The sequence below is a fragment of the Dama dama genome, chromosome 20, assembly GCF_033118175.1.
Source record: "Dama dama isolate Ldn47 chromosome 20, ASM3311817v1, whole genome shotgun sequence".
Taxonomy (NCBI): domain Eukaryota; kingdom Metazoa; phylum Chordata; class Mammalia; order Artiodactyla; family Cervidae; genus Dama; species Dama dama.
In genome coordinates, this window is record NC_083700.1 from 92,354,533 (window position 1) to 92,377,037 (window position 22,505).

The following is a 22,505-nucleotide window of genomic DNA, read 5'->3' on the forward strand; positions in this document are numbered from 1 at the left end:
TGCAAGCCAGGCTTTGCTGTCCATTACCATCTCCCTGAGTTTGCTCAAACTCATATCCATTGAGTTGGTGACGCCATCAAACCATCTCATCCTCCATCGCCCTCTTCTCCTCCTGCCTTCACTCTTTCCCAGCATCAGGGTCTATTCCAGTGAGTTGGCTCTTTGCATCACGTGGTCAAAGTATTGAAGCTTCAGCTTCAACACCAGTCCTTCCAATGAATATTCAGGACTGATTTCCTTTAGCCTTGACTGATTTGATCTCCTTGGAGTCCAAGGGCCTCTCAAGAGTCTTCTCCAGCACCACAGTTCGAAGGCATCAGTTCTTCAACGCTCAGCCTTCTTTGTGGTCCAACTTTCACATCTGTCCATGACTACTGAAAAAACCATAGCTTTGACAGTATGGACTTTTGTCGCCAAAGTAATGTCTCTGCTTTTTAATACACTGTCTAGGTTTGCCATTGCTTTTCTTCCAAGGAGCAAGTGTCTTTTAATTTCATGGCTGCAGTCACTGTCCACAGTGATTTTGGAGACCAAGAAAATAAATTCTCTCACTGTTTCCATTGTTTCCCTATCTATTTGCTATGAAGTGATGGGACTGGATGTCATGATCTTAGTTTTTTAAATGGTGAGTTTAAGCCAGCTTTTTCACTGTCCTCTTTCACCTTCGTCAGGAGGTTCTTTAGTTCCTCCTTGCTTTCTGCTATAAGGGTGTTGTCATTTGCATATCTGAGGGTTATTGATATTTCTTCCAGCGATCTTGATTCCAGCTTGTGATTCATCCAGCCTGGCATTTCCATGATGTACTCTGCATAAAAGTTAAATAAGCAGGGTGACAACATACAGCCTTGACTTACTTCTTTCACAATTTTGAACCAGTCAGTCCATTGTTCATATCCGGTTCTAACTGTTGCTTCTTGACCTGCATACAGATTTCTCAAGAGGCAGGTCAGGTGGTTTGGGATTCCCATCTCTTTTAAGAATTTTCCACAGTTTATTGTGATCCACACAGTCAAAGGCTTTAGCATGGTCAATGAAGCAGAAATAGATGTTTTCTGGAATTACCTTGCTTTCTCTGTGATCCAGCGGATGTTGGCAGTTTGATCTCTGGTTCCTCTGCCTTGTCTAAATCCATCTTGTACGTTGGAAGCTCACAGTTCATGTACTGTTGAAGCCTAGCTTGAAGGATTTTGAGCATTATCTTGCTAGCATGCGAAATGAGTGCAGTTGTATGGCAGTTTGACCATTCTTTGGCACTGGAATGAAAATTGACCTTTTCTGGTCCTGTGGCCACTGTTGAGTTTTCCAAATTTGCTGGCCTGTTGAGTGCAGCACACTGGGCTCTTATTAGATGTATGACTCACAGATATTTTTCTCTCCTCATGTAGGTTGCCTTTTCATTCTCTTGTTAGTGCTCTTTACCACACAGATACTTTTATTTTTATGAATTTTAGTATTTGCTTTTTAAATTTTGTTGCTTATTGTTTAAATGTCATGTCTAAGAACTCATTACCATAGCTGAGGTCTTGAAGATATACCCTTTAATTTTTTTCAAAGAGTTTAATGTTTTGAGGTCTTATATATACGTTGTTAATTCATTTTGAGTCAATTGTTGTGTATGGTGTACAGTAGCGGTCCAGATTCATTATTTTACATGTGATACGGATATCGTTTTCTTAGCACTATTTGTGGAATAGACTGTTCTTTCCCTATTGAATTGTTTTTGCACACTTTTAAGAAAGCAGTTGTTGATAGATATATGTGTTCAGTTTTGGACTCTCAGTTCTTTTTAACAGTAAGTTTTGAAATAGGGAAGTGTGAGTCTTTCATGTCTTTCTTTTCCCAAGGTTATTATAACTATTGTGGATTCCTTGCTGTTCTGTATGAATTTGAGGATTGGCTTTTCCATTTCTACAAAAAAAGCTGTTGGAATTTTGATAGGGGTTGCATTGAATTTGTAGATTACTTTGGGTACTCTTGATGAAAGTAAATCTTAGAATCTGTGAACATTTGATGTCTTTTCACTTATTTAGGTCTTTTAAAATTTCTTTTAATCATATTTTGTAGTTTTCACTGTACCAATCTTTAACTTCCTTGGTTAAATTTATTCCTAGATATTTTATTCTTTTAGACTGCATCATAAAGAGAATTATTTTTCTAAGAACTTTTTCAGATTGTTCTTTGCTAGTGTATATAGCAAATATAACTGAGTTTTGTGCATTGATCTTTTATCCTTCAACTTTGCTGAATTTATTAGCTCTAATGATTGTTTGGGGTGTGTGTGTGTGTGTGTGAATTCCTTAGGATTTTGTATATGATCTTGTCATCTGGGAATATGGATAGTTTCGCTTCTATTCCAGTTTTGATGTTTTTTCTTTTTCTTGCCTAATTGATCAGCTAGAATTTTCTATATAATGTTGCGTAGAAATGGCATAAGTGGGCATCCTTATCTTATTCTTGATCTTAGGGTAAATAAAAGCTTTTAGTCTTTCATAATTGAGTATGATTTAGTTCTGAGTTTTTCATAAGTGTCTTGTATCATGTTAAAGAAGTTCCTTTTTATTCATAGTCTTAAGTATTTTTATCATGAAAGGTTGTTGGCTTTTCAGATTCTTTTTCTGCACCATTTGAACAGATCATATTTTTTTGTTTGTTTTGTTTTTCCTTCAGCTTATGAATGTGGTATAATGATTCCTCTTTGTTGAACCCCCTTGCAATCCTGTAATATTCCACTTGATCATGCCTTATACTCCTAATATGTGGTTTATTCCATACTGCTAGTATTATGCTGAGGGTTTTTTCACCTTTATATGTAACGTATATAGGTCTCTAGTTTTCTTTGCTTGTGCTCTGTTTGTCTGACTTTGTTATCAGGGTCATAGTGACCTCGTAGACTGACTTAGGAAGTGTTCCCTCTTCAGTTTTTTGGAAATGTTACAGAAGAATTTGTATTAATTCTCTTAATGATTGGTAGAATTTAACAGTGAGGCCATCTCATTCTTGTCTTTTCTTTGTTGGAAGCCTTTAGATTACCCTTTTGATTGCTGATGCAATCTTTTTGCTTGTTGTAAGTCAATTTGAATTTTCTATTTTTTTCTTGAGTCAATTTCGGTAGTTTGTTTTTTAGGGGTTTTTCCATTTCATCTGGGATACCTAATTCATTTTCATATAATTGTTCATAACATTATTTTTATATTTTTATTTGTATGAAGTCAGTAGTGATATCCCTACTTTCACTTCTGACTTTAATAATTTGAATCTTCTCTCTTTTATTCTTCGTCTAGCTAGAAGTTTGTCAATTTTTGTTAGTCTTTGTGAAGAAACGTTTGGTCTTGTTAATTTTATCTGTTTTTTATTCTGTATTTTATTAATTTTTACTCTAATTTTATTGTTTTCTTCCTTTTTCTGGCTTTGGGTTTAGTTAGTTCTTTTTCTGTTCCTTAAGGTATAAAATTAGATTATTGGCTTGAGATCTTTTGTTTTTTAAAATGAAGATATTTATAGCTGTACATTCATTTTTGGTAGTGAAAAAATCTTTTGTATAATTTTAGTGTTTGAAAATTTATTGAAACTTGTTTTATGGCTTTGTAGAATGTGTTATCCTAGAGAATATTCCATATGCGCTAAAGAAAAATACACATTTCTGTTGGGAGTGGAGTGTTCTGCAAATGTGTGTTATATCTAGTTGGCTTATAATATTTTTCAAGGTTTTTATTTCATTATTGATCTTCTTTCTAGTTGTTCTGTACCATAGTGGTGGTAGAGTATTAACATCTCCAGCTATTATTGTATAACTGTTTCTCCTTTCTGTCAAAAAATTCTGTCAATTTTTTCTTAGTACATTTTGGAGGCTCTGTTATTATTATCTGTATGTTTATTGTTTTTATATCTTCTGAGGGTTGTCCCTTTTATCAATATATAATACCCTTTTAATTATCCTATAATTTTTTTTAAATTTAAAGCCCATTTTATCTCATATTGGTACTACAACCACCCAGGCTCTCTTTTGGTTAGTGATTGCCTGCATATCTTTCTGTCCTTTTACTTTCCATCTAGTTTTGTCTTTGAATCTGAAGTTAGTCTCTTGCAGATCACCTTTAGTTGAGTCATGTCTTTTTATTACTTCTGCTAACCTTTGCCTTTTAGTTGGTGTGTTTAATCCACTTATACTTAAAATGATAACTGATAAAGAAACATTTAATTGTGCCATTTTACTGTTTTTTTAAAGTGTTATCTCTCCCTACCCGCTGCCCTGTTTCTTCATTATTGCCTTTCATGTTTGACTTTTTTATATTGTACTGATTTGATTCCTTTCTGATTTCCTTTTTGGTATATTTTTAAGTTTTTCTATTTTGAATTAATACCAGCTTCAGCAGTATACAGCTATGCTTCTATCTCTCTTCCTTTATGCTGTAATCACATGTTGTGCCTTTATATATTATGTGCCCATTAACATCAATTTATAGTTATTGTTTTGTGCATTTTTCTGTTAAATCATATAGAAAAAAGAGGAGTTACAAATGAAAAACACAGTAATACTGGCTTTAATATTTACCTGTTTACCAGTGTTTTTATTTCTTTGTATAGCTTCCAGTGACTGTCTAGTGTCTTTTCATTTCCCACTTAGCATTTCTTGAAGCATAGATCCAGTAGTGACAGTCTCCTTCAGCTTTTGTTTATCTAGGAAAATATTACTCAGTTTTCTTCCTTTGGTTCACAGTTTTAGTTTTTCACTTTAAATATGTTATCACACTGTCTCCTAACCTGTACATTTTCTGATGAGAAATTAGCTTTTAATCTTATTGAGGATTCCTTATACATGAAATACTTTTCTCTTGTTATTTTTAAGGTTCTTTTTGGCTTTTGATAGCTTAATCATGGGCTTTCCTGGTGACTCACTGGTAAAGAAGCCACCAGCAGTGCAGGAGATGTGGGTAGGCATGGGTTTGATCCCTGGCTCGGGAAGATCCCCTAGAGGAGGAAATGGCAACCCGCTCCAGTATTCTTGCTGGGAAAATCCCATGGACAGAGGAACCTGGCAGGTGACAGTCCATAGGGTCACAAAGAGTTGGATATGACTGAGCGACCAAGCATGCACACCTTAATCATAATGTGTTTTGCTATGGGTGTCTTTCATTTATCCTTCTTGGAACATATTGAACTTAATGAATATGTGGTTTCTTATCTTTGGTCAAATTTAGGAAGTTTTTTAGGATGTTTTCAGCTATTATTTCATCAAATATTTTTCTCTTCTTTCTTTTCCTTCTGAGACTCCATGTTCTGCATGTACCGGTACACTTATTGGGGTCCCATATTATCTCTTAGGCTCTGTTCATTTTTCTTTGTGTTTCTGAGACTGGATAATTTTAGTTGGCCAGTCCTTAAGTTCTCTGATCTTTCTTGTGCCTGCCTAAAGTTGCTCTTAAAATCCTGTAGCTAATTTTTCATTTCAGTTATTGTACTGTTCAGTTCTAGATTTTTTTGTGGTTGTTTTGTAAAATAATCTTTATCTATTTATTGATATTCTCTATTTGTTCACACATCATCTTTCTGGTTTTCGTTAGTTCTTTTTTTATGGTTTTTATTGAGTTTTCTGAGTGTATTTAAGATAGTGATTAAAAGTCTTTCTCTAGTAAGTCTGATTTCTGTTCTTTCCTTATAGATAGTTTCTATTTGTTTCTCCTTTGAATGGACCATCCTTTTTGTTTACCTGCATGTGTCATAATTTTTTTTGAAAAGTGGCATTTAAAATATTGTAGCTTGGTTACTTGGGAAATAAGACTCTTCCCCATTACTCATGGCTTGTTTTTGTTGCTTTCTGTGGGTTGTAGTTTTCTGTTTGTTTAGTGACTTTATAAACTATTTTTGTAATTTATTTGGTTATGAGTGGTTTCTGTCTTAATCTGCTAAGGCTACTGAAACAAAATACCGAATAACAGAAATCTATTTTTGCACAGTTGTGAAGGCTAGAACTCTGAGATCATGGTGCCAGCACAATTGAATTCTGATAATTCTCTTCTGACTTGCAGATGACCACCTTCTCACTTTCTTCTCCCATGGCCTTGAGAGACAGATGAGGGAACTAGAGCAAGCTCTCTTTGTCTCTTATAAGGGGCACTAATCCTATCATGAGGGCTCCAACTTTATGACCTTGTCTAAATCTAACACAATGGTGTGATCACTCACCTAGAGCCAGGCATCCTGGAGTGTGAAGTCATATGGGCCTTAGGAAGCATCGCTATGAACAAAACTAGTGGAGGTGATGGAATTCCAGCTAAGCTATTTCAGACCCTTAAAGATGATGCTGTTCAAATGTTGCACTCAATACGCTAGCAAATTTGGAAAACTCAACAGTGGCCACAAGACTGGAAGAGGTCAGTTTTCATTCCAATCCCAAAGAAAGGCAATGCAAAAGAATGTTCAAGCTATGCACAATTACACTATTCTCACATGCTAGCAAAGTGATGCTCAAAATTCTCCAAACTATGCTTCAATAGTACATGAACCGAGAACTTCCAGATGTTCAAGCTGGATTTAGAAAAGGTGGAGGAACCAGAGATCAAATGCCAATATCCAATGGATCATAGAAAAAGCAAGAGAATTCTGTAAAAAATCTGCTTCATTGAGTATGCTAAAACCTTAGACTGCGTGGTTTACAACAAACTGTGAAAAATTCTTGAAGAGGTGGGAATACCAGACCACCTTACCTGTCTCCTGAGAAACCTGTATGCAGGTCAAGAAGCAACGGTTAGAACCAGACATGGGACAATGGACTGGTTCAAAATTGGGAAAGGAGTACGTCAAAGCTGTATATTGTTACCCTGCTTATTTAACTTGGATGCAGAGTACATCATGCGAAATACTGGGTTGAATAAAGCACAAACTGGAATCAAGATTGCTGGGAGAAATATCAATAACCTCAGGTATGCAGATGACACCACCCTCATGGCAGAAAGCAAAGAGGAACTAAAGAACCTCTTGACGAGTGTGAAAGAGGAGAGTGAAAAAGCTGGCTTGAAACTCAGCATTCAAAGAACTAATATCATGGCATCCAGTCTCATCACTTCATGGCAAATAGATGGGGAAACAATGGAAACAATGAGAGACTTTTTATTTCTTGGGCTCCAAAATCACTGTAGATGGTGATTACAGCCGTGAAATGAAAAGGTGCTTGCTCTTTGGAAGAAAAAACTATGACCAACCTAGATAGCATATTAAAAAGCAAAGACATTACTTTACCAGTGAATGTCCGTCTCGTCAAAGCGATGGTTTTTCCAGTAGTCTTGTATGGATGTGAGAGTCGGGACCATAAAGTAGGTTGAGTGCTAAAGAATTGATGCCTTCTAACTGATTTTGGGGAAGACCTGAGAGAGACTTGCAGAGAGATCAAACCAGTTAATTCTAAAGAAAAGCAGTCCTGAGTATTCTTTGGAAGACCTGATGCTCAAGCTGAAGTTCCAATACTTCGGCCACCTGGATGGGAAGAGCCGATTGAGTAGAAAAGACCCTGATGCTGGGAAAGATTGAGGGCAGGAGGAGAAGGGGACGACAGAGGATGAGATGGTTGGCTGGCATCACCTACTCAATGGACATGAGTTGGAGCAAGCTTCAGAAGATGGTGAAGGACAGGGAAGTCTGGTGTGCGGCAATCTGTGTGGTCTCAAAGAGTCGGACACGACTGAGCAACTGAAGAACAACAAAACCTAATTACCTTCCAAAGGCTCATCCCCATGCATCATCACACTGGGCCTTAGGACTTCAGCATATAAGTTTGAAAAGGGTTAGGAGGATATAAACATTTTGTGTGTAACAGTATCTGAAATCTCTCTTTCTTTAGCTGTGACCTGCTAATGTTATGAGAGAGATTTCCTGAACACCTAGAGTAACAAAGAAAATAAGAAGAAAGAGAGAAAACGAAGAAAGGAAATTCTTTCCTAGTCTTTGCAGGCTGGCTCTGTGTTGGGGCACTCTAACACTCAGCTGGGTTGTGTGAAACTCCATGTTAGCCTTTATTTCCTGCTTATGCTAAGCCTAGAGATGAGCCAGTAGTTTTCTGTGAGTAGGTGTCTTACCTTGGACATGTGCATGTCCTTCTAAATTCCCCAAATGTTTTTCAGTGCCCTAATTTCCCAAAGAAATTCACTTTGCAGCTTTTTCTCCAGATTTTAGATGTCTTATTTCACTTAACTGTAATATTTTGTCCCAAAAGGCAGTGAATTTTATTTTTTTTTCTTTTAAAATATTTATTTTTATTTACTTATTTGATTCTGCTGGGTCTTAGTTGTGGCACGTGGAATCTTTAGTTGCACCATATAAACTCTTAGTTGTGGCATAAGGGCTCTAGTTCCCTGCCCAGAAATTGAACCATGGACCCACCCTTATATGGGGAGCACAGAGTCTTAGCCCCTGGACCACCAGGAAAGTTCTGGTAGTGGATTTTTCATTTTCTTTAAATTTTTTTTCAAAGAATTGCCCCTTGATAGCTATTTTTCTGTCTGAAGAGATGCAAATTGATCAAAGGAGAGTGCCTTCAATCAGTCCTTGAGATAGCCCCACACAGGTCACAATAGACAAACAAATTCTTTGAAAACAAAGTATACTCTGCTCCCTGTAGAACTAGGATCGAGGGTCCAACCATTGGAATGTGGGCTAGTGCATTCAAGATTGTTATTGACCCAAGAATGAAGAAGGGGGAAATAAAAATGCCTTAAGGTTTTCATACTGTTTTTAAGTCACCTTTATCTTGTTTCAGTATTTGCTTGGTTGACATAAAGCTTTCACCACTTTCCAGAGTTTTGGCAAATTTGATTCTGACAGTTTTTGCTCAGTTGATGTATGTTTCTATGGAGGGATGGGCTCTTAGAACTACCTCCTCCACTTTTTTCTCTTTTTTTTGAAGAAAAATAGTGTCATTGAAGAGGTATATTTTTGCTTGTGCTTTCTGGTAATTTCTGTGGTTAGACTTGCTCTCTACTCCTGTAGTTTTTCTTTCTCCTTCCTCCTGTGTAACTTTTGCTCTGTCTTAACTGTCAGTTCAGGTCAGTTCAGTCGATCAGTCGTGTCTGATTCTTTGCGACCCCATGAACTGCAGCATGCCAGGCCTCCCTGTCCATCATCAACTCCCGGAGTTTACTCAAACTCTTGTTCATTGAGTCGGTGATGCCATCCAGCCATCTCATCCTCTGTGGTCCCCTTCTCCTCCCACATTCAATCTTTCCCAGCATCAGGGTCTTTTCAAAGGAGTCAGTTCTTTGCATCAGGTGGCCAAAGTATTGGAGTTTCAGCTTCAACACCAGTCCTTCCAATGAACACCCAGGACTGATCTCCTTTAGGATGGACTGGTTGGATCTCCTTGCAGTCCAAGGGACTCTTTTTAAGAATCTTCTCCAACACCACAGTTCAAAAGCATCAATGCTTCAGCACTCACTTTCCTTTGTAGTCCAACTCTCACATCCATATATGACTACTAGAAAAACCTTGGCCTTGACTAGACAGACCTTTGTTGGCAAAGTAATGTCTCTGCTTTTTAGTATGCTTTATAGGTTGGTCATAACTTTGATTCCAAGGAGTAAGCGTCTTTTAATTTCATGACTGTAGTCACCATCTGCAGTGATTTTGGAGCTCCCCAAAATAAAGTCTGCCACTGTTTCCACTGTTTCCCCATCTATTTGCCATGAAGTGATGGAACTGGATGCCATGATCTTAGTTTTCTGAATGTTGAGCTTTAAGCCAACTTTTTCACTCTACTCTTTCACTTTCATCAAGAGGCTCTTTAGTTCTTCTTTACTTTCTACCATAAGGGTGGTGTCATCTGCATATTTGAGGTTATTGATTTTTCTCATGACAGCCTTGATTCCAGCTTGGGCTTCATCCAGCCCAGTGTTTCTCATGATGTACTCTGCATATAAGTTAAATAAGCAGGGTGACAATATACAGCCTTGATGTACTCCTTTTCCTATTGGGAACCAGTCTGTTGTTCCATGTCCAGTTCTAACTGTTGCTTCCTGACCTGCATACAGATTTCTCAAGAGGCAGGTCAGGTGGTCTGGTATTCCCATCTCTTTCAGAATTTTCCACAGTTTGTTGTGATCCACGCAGTAAAAGGCTTTGGCATAGTCAATAAAGCAGAAATAGATGTTTTTCTGGAACTCTTTTGCTTTTTCGATGATCCAGCGGATGTTGGCAATTTGATCTCTGGTTCCTCTGCCTTTTCTAAAACCAGCTTGAACATCTGGAAGTTCACAGTTCATGTATTGCTGAAGCCTAACTTGGAGAATTTTGAGCATTACTTTATTAGCGTGTGAGATGAGTGCAATTGTGCGGTAGTTTGAGCATTCTTTGTGCTTGCCTTTCTTTGGGATTGGAAGGAACACTGACCTTTTCTAGTCCTGTGGCCACTGATGAGTTTTCCAAATTTGCTGGCATATTGAGTGCAGCACTTTCACAGCATCATCTTTTAGGATTTGAAATAGCTCAACTGGAATTCCATCACCTCCACTAGCTTTGTTTGTAGTGATGCTTCCTAAGGCCCACTTGACTTCACATTCCAGGATGTCTAGCTCTAGGTGAGTGATCACACCATCGTGGTTATCTGGGTCGTGAAGATTTTTTTTGTATAGTTCTCTGTGTATTCTTGCCACCTCTTCTTATTATCTTCTGCTTCTGTTAGGTCCATACCACTTCTGTACTTTATCGAGCCCATCTTTGCATGAAATGTTCCCTTGGTATCTCTAATTTTCTTGAAGAGATCTCTAGTCTTTCCCATTCTATTGTTTTCCTCTATTCCTTTGCACTGATCACTGAGGAAGACTTTCTTATCTCTCTTTGCTGTTCTTTGGAACTCTGCATTCAAATGGGAATATTTTTCCTTTTCTCCTTTGCTTTTCGCTTCTCTTCTTTTCACAGCTATTTGTAAGGCCTCCTCAGATAGCAGTTTTGCTTTTTTGCATTTCTTTTTCTTGGGGATGGTCTTGCTCCCTGTCTCCTTTACAGTGTCACCAAGTTCCTTCCAAAGTACATCAGGCACTGTGTCTATCAGATCTAGTCCCTTAAATCTATTTCTCAGTTCCACTGTATGATCATAAGCGATTTGATTTAGGTCATACGTGAATGGTCTAGTGGTTTTCCCTACTTTCTTCAATTTAAGTCTGAATTTGGCAATAAGGAGTTCATGATCTGAGCCACAGTCAGCTCCCGGTCTTGTTTTTAGTAGCTTTTATTAGTCCTTTGGATTATTCCTGTCTCTTCCTGTAGCTTAAATGAAGATTCCATTTTAAAATGTGTTACTTGTTTTGCTTTTTTATGTAATTTAGGATTTACGCTGTTCCTTTACTCTCCAGAATTCCCTCTTGATGTTTGTAGTCAGCCCCTATTCCCACCTGATAAGCCTGGTAATCATTAGTATGTTTCCTGTTCTTATAACTTTGCCTTTTCTATAATGTCATATAAATGAAATCCTATAGTGTGTAGCCTTTTGAGTTTGGCTTTTACATAACAGTTGAAATTTATCCACATTGTTTTGTGCCATTAATAATTTGTTCATTTTTGTTGCTAAGTCATCTTCTAATGTATGAATGTACTTTGAAGGCTATTTGGGGTGTGTTGTGTTTTCAGTGATTATAAATAAAGCTGTTATAAACATGTGTAATTTTCATATGAACATAAGTTTTTATTTCTTTTGGATAAGTACTTAGGAGTGGAATTACTGTTTCATAACTTTCTAAGAAACTGCTAATCTGTTGGCACTGCTTTTCAAAGTGGCTATATAATTTTGCTTCCAGCAGTGTATGGGAGTTCCAGTTCTTCTGCATTCTTCCCGTCACTTGATATTGTATGTACTTTGGGTTTTTGTCACTCTACTGTATGGATATTATCTCTCTCTGTTTTGCATTTCCCTTATGACTGATGATGTTGAATATTTTTTCATGTTCTTATTCTCATGTATAGTTTCATTAGTAAAGTTTCTGTTAAAGTCTTTTGCTATTGTATAAAGTGAATTTTAAGAATTTAAAATTCTTATATTCTGGTTATTCATCTTCTGTTACATGTATGTTGCAGATATTTTCTCCCAGTGTGTGGCTTGCCTTTTCATTCTCTTTTAACAGTGCCTTTTAAAGAACAGTAGTTATTTTTTTTTCAAAACTTTTCTTTATTCTTTTTTGCCTGCACTGTGTGACTTTCAGAATCCAGTTCCCCAGTCAGGGATCAAACATGGGTCCTCAGCAGTAAAAGTCCTGAGTTCTAATCACTGGACTGCCAGGGAATTCGTGAGCAGTCAGTCAGTCAGTTTAGTTGCTCAGTTGTGTCTGACTCTTTGCGATCCCATGGACTGCTGCTTGCCAGGCTTCCCTGACCATCCATCACCAGCTCCCAGAGCTTGCTGAAACTCATGTCCATTGAGTTGGTGATGCCATCCAACCATCTATTCCTCTGTCGTCCCCTTTTCTCATGAGCGGTAGTTCTTTTATTTTTTTTCAGTATCTTTTTTTTTTTTTTTAAACTTTTTATTGGCATATAGCTGATTAACAATATTGTGATTGTTTTAGGTGAACAGTGAAGGGGCTCAGCCATACATATCCATGTATCCATTCTCTTCCAAACTCCCCTCCCATCCAGGCTGCCACATAACTTTGAGCAAAGTTCCCTGTGTTATACAGTAGGTTTTTGTTGGTTATTCATTTTAAATATAGCAGTGTGTATTTATTGATCTCACAGTCTGTAACTATCCCTTCCTTCATCCTTCCCCCTGACAACTGTAAGTTTGTTCTCATTAAGTCATTGAGTCTCTTTCTGTTTTGTAAGTTTATTTGTATCATTTCTTTTTAGGTTCCACATATAAAGGATGTCATATGATATTTCTCCTTTTCTGTCTGACTTATTTCACTCAGTATGACAATCTCTAGGTCCATCTGTGTTGCTGCAAATGACATTGTTTCATTCTTTTTAATGGCTGAGTAAGAACTATATATATGTATATATACATCTTTTTTATCCATTCCCCTATTGATGGACATTTAGGTTCCTTCCATGTCTTGGCTATTGTTAACAGTGCTGCAGTGAACATTGGGGTGTATATATCCTTTTGGATCATGTTTTTCTCTGGATATATGCCCAGGAATGGATTGCGGGGTCATATGATAGCTCTGTTTTTAGTTGTTAAGCAACCTCCACACTGTTCTCCATGACGGCTGTACCAATTTACATTCCCACCAAGAGTATAGGAGGGTTCCCTTCTCTCCACACCCTCTCCAGCATTTATTGTTTGTGAATTTTTTGATGATAGCCTTTCTGGCTGGTGTGAGGTGATATCTCATTGTCACTTTGATTTGCATTTCTCTGACAAATAGTGATGTTTGACATCTTCTTGTGTGCCTCTTGGCCATCTCTTTGTCTTCTTTGGAGAAATGTCTGTTTTGGTCTTCGTGAGTGGTAGTTCTTAATAAAGTCCATTTTATCAGTTTTTTGGATTGTACTTTTGCTTTTGTATCTAAATGTCATGGAGATTTCCTTCTATGTTTTCTTCTTAGTATAGCATTAGAAATAGAATGAATCATATATGTAATAAATTTTTTTAGTGTCCACATTAAGAAACAGAAAAAATAAACAGGTAAAATAAATTTAAGTGTGTTTTATTCAAGCCAATATATTTTATTTTTTATAATTTCGTTTATTTATTTAGGCTGTGCTGGGTCTTTGTTGCTGCATGGACTTTTCTCTAGTTACGGGGAGCAGAAGCTACTCTCTCATTGAGGTGCGTGAGCATCTCATTGTAGTGGCTTCTGTTGTTGTGGAGCACGGGCTCTAGGGCGCATGGGTTTCGGTAGTTGCAGTTCCTAGGCTGTAGAGCACAGATTCAGTAGTTGTGTTGCGTGGGCTTAGCTGCTCTGCAGCATGTGGAATATTCTCTGACCAGGGGTCTAATCCTGTCTCCTGTATTGGCAGGTGGACTCTTTACCACAGAGCCACCAGGGAAGCCTTTAAGCCAATATACTTTAAATGATTATTTCAACATTTGTTCATTAGAAAAATTATTAATGAGATACTTTCCATTTTAATCTTTATACTGACTCCTACACTGGTATGTATTTAACACAACACATCTTAACTCAGTTGAACTACATTTCAAGGGCTCACCAGCCATATGTGTGGAGTAGCTACCATATCCAACAGTACAAATTTAGAGGCTTTGTAGTTTGGGGTTTTACCTTATGTCTGTTACTTATTTATTTATTTAGATATGTATGTATTTGTTTACTTTCCACTGTATTTGTTACTAATATAAAAAAAGTTAAAATAATTCATTCTCAGTTCTCCAGTGGTTCTTATTCCTCCTTTTTGTCCATACAACTCCGACCTCTTTCCTTGGGGCCAGTTCAAAACTGAATCTGTTCACTGCCATTTTCATAGACAACAACAAGTGCCACGGATGTAGGGAAAGAAGGTTGGGAGTGGGCGACAGTACTGTCTAGGTTCTACCCAAAGATAGGCCAGGGGGAGATTCACAGAATTCAAGCAAAAGGGCTGGTGACCTCACAGAGATGTAATCTTAAGTAAAATGGGCTGAAGAGGATATAAAAGAAATAAAGAAACTGAAAGTGAAGTCACTCAGTCGTATCTGACTCTTTGCGACCCCATGGACTGTAGCCTACCAGGCTTCTTTGTCCATGGGATTTTCCAGGTAAGAATACTGGAGTGGGTTGCCATTTCCTTCTCCAGGAGATCTTCCCAACCCAGGGGTTGAACCTGGGTTTCCTGCAGTGTAGGCAGCCGCTTTACTGTCTGAGCCACCGGGGAAGTCGAAGAGGACATAGGGTAGGCCCATCTGACACTTAGAGGACACCTCTTGGGCCTGTGTCAGACCCAAAGAAATTGGCACTAGAAGAATGGGGAGGACCAGAAAGGCAGTCTTGTGTAAAGTTTCATAATTTTTCCATGTTGGGAGGTGGGAAAAGTCTAGACAGTACAGTGGCCTCACTCAATTGGGCAGAAGAGTACTATACTGTTGAAAGTGACAAAGATTGTGTGAACACTGAGAACGGCTATGAGGGGACGCACAGTTTCACAAAGTATACTGACCAGAGACCATAGTGGTGGGGATCATGCTGTTGGTGCAGAAACTATGAAACTTGAAAACATGAAGTATAGCCAGTCAGAGAGTATGACTACCAGTCATTCAAACTTGACCTGGGATCAGACCACCTGGTCAGTTTCACAGAGCAGCTGACACTCTTGGGTGTAGGGGTTGTGACATATAAAGAACTTAAAAAACAAGCAGCTAGAAGGGAACTGCCCTATGCCTCTCAGGAATTAAGGGCAACCCTGGAGGCTGGGTGGACAGATGAGTAAGAAACAGCACCAAAGAAGTTTCCTGTTCAGCAGTCATTGGCTAGGGTGAAGAGGATCCACGAGGCAGTTGAACAAAGATGGGATCCTGAAAATGAGTCTCTGGAGGCTCGATCAGAAGTATGTACATTGCACACCAGTGATGAAACACAACTTTGGACCCCAAATGGGGGAAGTGGCCATGGGAGTGGGTGTCACTGACTGGTTGTTGGAATAGCCCCACACTAGCCGTTACAGGGCCACAGGGAAGTATATGGCTGGTAGGTTACAGAGGGCCGTGGGAAGGCACAGTCTCACAGAGGGGGTCCATTGATGCCTGCGTGGTAGAAGTAAAAGAGCTAAGTCCCCATATGAACAGTGGACCTTTTTGGCAAAGCGTCAGCGGACAGGGCAGTTGAATCTTGCCTTTCATAACCTGGGGTCCATCCATGGATGGGCAGGTATTCTTAGTAAGAGACCAGCTCGTGAAACTTCGAGGATTTCTCCGCTTTTTGTAAAAGCCTCCCTGGAGGGATCCCTGTGGCCTGGTCCAGAAAAAGGCAGTTCAGCATTGGCCCCCTACCAGCTGTGACCACGTGAGCCAGATCTGAGGCTTAACCCTTCTCCCTGCCCCAGGGAGGAGATGGGAGACTGAGCAATGCTGGAATCATCATGAAGAGCTGACTTGGAGTCAACCAGGGTTTTCCTTGCCATGACGGGAGGGCCTCGAAGGCTAGGTAGTCTGATGGACTTTCAGCCCTCTCCAGTCTCCTCCTGCTCTGGCAATGAGGGCTGCTGCTGCTGCTTTCCTTTCAGCATTGTGGTTCTGGCAGTGGCTACTGTGAGTATTTTGTCTGTTATTATTTTGAGTTAATTTTTGAATAAAGTGCAAAGTATGGATCAAAGTTCATTTTTTTAAAACACATGATTGTTCATCAGAAGCTGTTTAATAGAAGTTGTCCTGGGCCAATAGAAATGTAGTGATCATCCTGGGCTCCAATCAGCATTTAAACATACTTTATTACTTTATTGTCTTTTACTTCAATGTAATGTTAAGTTATATTGTAATGAACAATTTTCAAACCATCTGTGTAAAATGCTTAGAAGTGTTAGGCATTTAGTGTCTTGACTTTGTTCATATACCTGTTCAAACTTAAATTGCACATTACGCTGTTTATTTCTTTCAACGCTAATTAACCTCTCCATTCCCAAAATTCTATCTAAAATTCTTACTTTGTTTTCAGGCATGTACTGGCATTGAAAACATTGATGAAGCTATTACATTGCTTGAACAAAATAATTGGGACTTAGTGGTAAGTGCTTTTTTCTTTTTTCCAGCTTTATTGAGATACTTGAGAAACAAGATTGTGTAAGTGTTAAGTGTACAATGTGATGATTTGATGTAAATGTATATTGCAAACTGGTCACTACAGTAAGGGTAGTTAACACATTATTCTTTCAGCAACTTTCAACTATATAATACAGTATTGTAACTATAGTTACCATGCTGTACCTTGGACCCCCAGAACTTATTCATGTTAAAACTGGAAGTTTGTAACCTTTTGACCACCTTCACCATTCTCCACCCACAACCTAGCAACTATCACTTTACTCTGTTGTTATGATTTGGTTTTCTTTGTAGATTACACATATAAGTGAAATCATGCAGTATTTGTCTTTCACTGTCTGACTTACTTCAAGTGCTTTTTTCTTTATTTGGGCTTCTCTGGTGGCTAGGATGGTAAAGAATCTGCCTGCAGTGCAGGAAATGGGGGTTCAATCCCTGGGGCAGGAAGATCCGCTGGAGGAGGAAATGACAACCCACTCCAATTTTCTTGCCTGGAGAATTCCATGGACCAAGGAGCCTGGTGGGCTGTAGTCCACAGGGTCGCAAAGAGTTGAATACAACTGAGCAACCAACTCTTTATCTTGACAATGAAATTTTATGAATTCTGGAATGTCTTTAGCATTACTTATAGGTGGTTCAGCATATCATACATGGTCCATCTATAATTCTAATCTGAATGAGGACAATCTGAATGTCATATATGTAATATGAAGTTCATATTTAGTTCAGTATTAAATTGCTAAATTATTATGAAATCTTAGGTAATTTCAATTATCTTTGAACTTCTCTTACTGTATATTAAGCTTCATTTTCCCCTGTAGTATTGTGGTAGAGATGTTTGGAAGGAGAGGGAAGTCAGACTTGTTGGATGTCTGAATAAGTCTACTTGATGTTTCTGCTTCTCTTGGGGTGGAGGTGGGGGGCCTCACTGATGATTACTCTTTTCTAAAGATATTAGAGAAGTGGCATTGTGCTGTGGCTTTCCTTATGGACTTCAGGCAGTTTATTATAGAAGTGGTTTAGTTTTTTTTTGTTTGTTTTTGGAGAGGGGTTGGGCAGTAACTCAGAAGGCAAGGCCCAGCATAGCACTGCACACTGACAAAATTGTATTTTATTTACAATTGCAAAGCAAACTAAAAATAAATTGTACAGTAGTATGGGAACAGTGTTGGTTGTGTTGGGGTGACACATCTCTCTCAGTGCCTTTGAAATCCTAAAGAAGTCTAAATTAGAATTTTGAAGAAATGTTAATTTTCAAAAGTCGTAACTCAAGGTAATAATAGAGCTGAGATTAGATACATAGCTATGTTCAAGTCCATACATAGATTTATATAATTAACTTAATTATCTATGTGTTTTGCGTAGATTTGCCACTATTAATTTATAAAGGCTAAATTAATAATCACATTGAATTCCATCATTTAGAGATAGTTATTGTTTAACTTTTTTGTGTATGTTATTCCAGAATGTTTTATTTTAATTATATGATTAAAATTTTTTTTTAATGCAAATTAGAGTTTTCTACTCCTACCGTTTTGTAGTCTTGAGTTTTTCACTGAATGGGCTATCATGAATGTCTTTCTGTTTGAGTAAATGTGACCGTTCATCCTTCTTTCTAATGTTTAATGTTTGGCTGATGCTTTATGGTGTGGTTATAGCAGAGTAATTTGACCAGTCAGTCTTATGCTGTTAGATAGTTAGAATTTCTGTGATATTTTGGAATTATACATGTTAGAGGATATTCTTGTACATTCATCCTTGCATATTTAACCTACTGTTTTCCTGGAAGACAGTGAATAAATCCAGTTAATAATTTGAGTTTCTGGGTCAAATTATATACATATTTTTAGTCTTTTGGATGATTACAGTTATATTACCTTCCAGATTGGTTGCGCTAATTTAAATTTCTACTGACTTACATACATTTTTAGGATTGCCTGTTTCATTATCTTATTTTTTCATGTTTTAGCACTTGTCAAAGTTTATAAATATTTGTATGGCCTGACTTCAAAACCCTGCTTTCACCACTGTGATTTTCTTAACAAAGCATGATAGAGGTGACATATTCCTGATTTCTATGTGGTGGAAGGGGGAAAGGACAGTAGCTTATTTGAAATAATATCACCAGGTTTCTTGTCTTGCAACTTCTTTTGCAATAGCAAGAACATTGCTTTATTTAGTATGTATATTTTTAGAGTATCTCTTGGAGAGGCTGATGCAAATTACTGGTTAAGGTTAAAAATCTCACCAAGCCACTCATGCATGGTACTGGAGTAAAGGGAGGTTGTATATTGGGAGTAATGGACTACAGGTCTTTGAAGTAAGAATTACCATTTTTGGGGGAATGGCTATAAGTTCTTTCCTGTCTGCTTCATATTGGTCTGTTTCATTAGTTTTGAAAGTTAAATTCTTACTGAATCTGGCTATTTTCTCAACCCAATAATCTAGAATATTGCAAGAGGAGGATTTTCCCAGGTAGTTAAATAATAGAATGGTACAGGAATTCTCCAACTGTGAGTAAAAACTTGGAAAAATATTCAAATAGCATTTGGGCTAAAAACAGTGATGCTGTCTTTCTGCAGAAATGCAGTCTTATACTTTGTTGGGCCCAAACATCCTTTGTTGGGTTATCTTTCAGAGTTTTAAACTGGCTTTTTTTTTTTTTGAAATATTTGTCTTAGCTGGCTTTTCTTTGCACATAATCCACTTTTATTCACAGTAAACAATACCTGTGCTGTGTAACTATCTTACTCTGTAAAAGTTCTCATTTACCTTGTTTTTATGTAGAGCTCACTTTACATTGTGGCTTTTAATGAATGAAGCAATTATTTTGAATAATCCATTACTAGTTCAAACTTTCATTAGGATGATGAAACTTTTTATGTGATGTTTTATATATTTTGTCTGTGCATTATATTTTGTGTTTTTAAATTATGATTATCACTGCTTTGTATTTTATGGGCCTTGTGGAAGTGGTTGCATAGTTTAAGTTGTTAACTTAGGACATGTTTGTATTTCAGATTTGCTATACGTATCAGTTAGACATCTCCTCCAGTGTTTTTGTGCATATTTTACTAGAGGTGTGGAGAGGAATGTAAGTTAGGCATCACGGTTTGGAATTGTAATGAAATTTAAAAAGTCCAGTAACAGAAAGCTCATTCTGTTGGTACTGAATGCTTACAGTTTACCCAGATTTATGCGCGATACAATGGAAGCTTAAAAACATGTTAACACTGTATGGTGTCTGAAGTGTACTGAAAAATTGATAAGACAGGTGGTCTTTTATACATGCATATTATACTCAGAAATGGGTATAATTTCCTGAAAAAGTAATGATTGCAAATATTGTTGCCATTTTATAGATTGAAACATACAAATAAAAAAGAACTTTGTATGGAAGCCCAGTCCTAGAAACTTTAATTGTTAGTCACTTTCTCTGATCCTGTACATTATTTTCATTTATAGCTATCCACAGAGCAGTGCTTCCAAACCCAGTGTTTTAAGTGTCCTACAATTGACTGCTTATTTTGGGGGCAACTGCAGGTTGGCTTATATATGCTAAATTCTGAAAACAAAATAACATCAACTTTAATAATATTGGTAAGCATCTTGAGATACTGATCCACTTGATGTGAATCCTGTAGTATTACTCCCCGTATCTCTATCTACTTCAGACTACATTTTTCACGTTGTTCTGCATTTTTAGTTAAGATTAATGTCATTGCAGTGATTCCTTCTTTGCAGACAAGTATTTTCAATGTACATCCAGGAAGGTGAATACCTAAGGAAGAATTATTAGCAATGAATTAGAATCTTTTACCAAAGAATTGCCTTCTTACATGGAAACATGCTGCATGATCACTATATATTATAAATTATAAATCTGGGCTTCAGTATTGACCCACTGCTCATATTCTGTTTTCAGTATAGAAGATTTTGGGCCAATGGAGAGTAGTAGTCTGTGCAGCTTGTGTTTATTTTGAGTAATCAAAATATGAGGCTACGAGGCAGCTAACTATCATGGTAAACCCATTGCATTCATCTTGAATCAAGGACTCTGACTTTCAAACTTCTTGTTACAATTTTATTCAGTGTGGTCTAGGCCAAGTTACTTCTCTTTGAACATCATACAAAATTAAGGAATTTGGACTAGTTTATACTTAAGATCTCTGAAACATTAAATATTTATGAAGAGTCTACTTATGTCTTAATTTCTAATAATATTCTATAAAAACAGTCAATTATGAATTATAGTACAAGTAAATATTTTAATGGAACTTTATAAGTTTGAAACACTTGTGCATACTATCATTTTGATTAATCCTTTTAACAGCTTTATGACATAGATAATGGACAAGATGCTGTGCTACTTGTTTCATGGAAGGTCTATACATATGAAACTCCTTCAATAAATTAATATTTCCACTGAGCTCTATGAGATCCAGGGGAAGCTATTTGATGTATACTTAATAACCCAGTGCTGAGTGAAACAAAGTACAAGTAAACATTAACCTAGCCATACTGCATTTTAAGTACTCCGTGCTCTTTGGAAATGATTTTTGAACTTTGCACTCAGTTTCTGCTCTAATTTGCTGCCTGTGCTGACATAGCTGCTTTGTTAAGAAAGGCTCTATTCAGAGTGCTTGTATTTATCTTTAACTACATGTCCCAACTTAGGGCAAAAGTGAAGCAAATCAGCGTGTCCAATTTTGGATCATTACTGAATTTCTAGTCTTCAAAGATAATTTTGTATTAATAGAAGTTTATAGTAAAGACAGTAAATCTAAAGTGTCAAACCCAAGGAAAATTATGCACATAATCTGTCTCATTTTGAGATTCATTGAGGTGCTTTGAGACATTTCCATTCCACCAGTTTTCAGTTTTGAAGAAATGTGTTTTAATAATTATCCTGAAATGCGATAGAACAATTTCTTCTTCCACCTTACTCAAGATGTGGCTATAGAGTTCCTCGAATGTGTATTGCTTTGCTACTTTATACAGTGTATGAACACCTGCAGTTTTATGAATGAACTAGTCTAACCAGTGACATAATGAGTCTCTGTCATCGTCAGAAAGCAGCCAAGCATTGAGTGCTGGGCTTCATCAGTGGCCATTAGGCACTGGCTTATATTTGCACAGATCTTTGTGACAAAAGAGATTTTACTGTGAAGGAATACCTCATCATATCAGTGTCTCCTCCTTTGCTGTAGCCTTCTTTGTTTCCCTTGTTTTATGGGACTGTAAGCCCTTTAAAATTCTACAGAAGTTTTCAGTTTCTCAGTTTGTAATCTGACCATCATCCACCCACCTCTACCTTCTCTCCTTTTATTGAGGGTCTGCTTTGTGCTAGGTGTCGTGTCAAGTGATTTACCTACATTATTTCATGTAATCTTCCCAGCAAGTAGATATTATCTTTAAGGTGGGTAGATAGATATTATCTTTATTTTATAGATGAGAAACTGAGGCCCAGTGCTTTAAGTAAATTGTTCATGCTCACTCAGCTAATAAGGGGTAAAACTGTGGTTTTGAACTCGGGTTTCCCCTTTAAAATTTTAATAGCTTTAATATTGTAGTTTTAAGGTTACTAGATTTTCTGTAGTGTATTAATCTTTTCTGAACTCCTGTACTTTTCTGTCACTCACAGCTTATTTCACGTTGTCAAATGAAAGAGCTTTTGCTATAATTGCATAATAGTAATTGAAATATGTTTATGCTCTGATTTCAAATAGGTTCTAATATTCTGGAGGAAAGAAAGTATGTTTCTTATTAATTTTGTTGTAGCATATGGTAGTTGCTTACTAAAATATTTGACTAATAATTATTGCTAGCATACTTATTT

At 37.2% G+C, this 22,505-nt stretch overlaps 1 protein-coding gene across 3 annotated transcripts in view; it reads left to right on the forward strand.

The window, feature by feature from the left end:
* Nucleotides 1-22,505, forward strand: part of FAF1 (Fas associated factor 1) — a 494,313-nt gene that overhangs the window by 41,678 nt on the left and 430,130 nt on the right. For all 3 annotated transcript variants that reach the window (XM_061121934.1, XM_061121932.1, XM_061121933.1), the window contains exon 2: nt 16,563-16,631. Coding sequence is in view for 2 of the 3 variants with exons in the window: in XM_061121932.1 (XP_060977915.1) it covers nt 16,563-16,631 (69 nt within the window). In the remaining variant the exon portion in view is untranslated. The remainder of the gene's footprint in view (nt 1-16,562; nt 16,632-22,505) is intronic.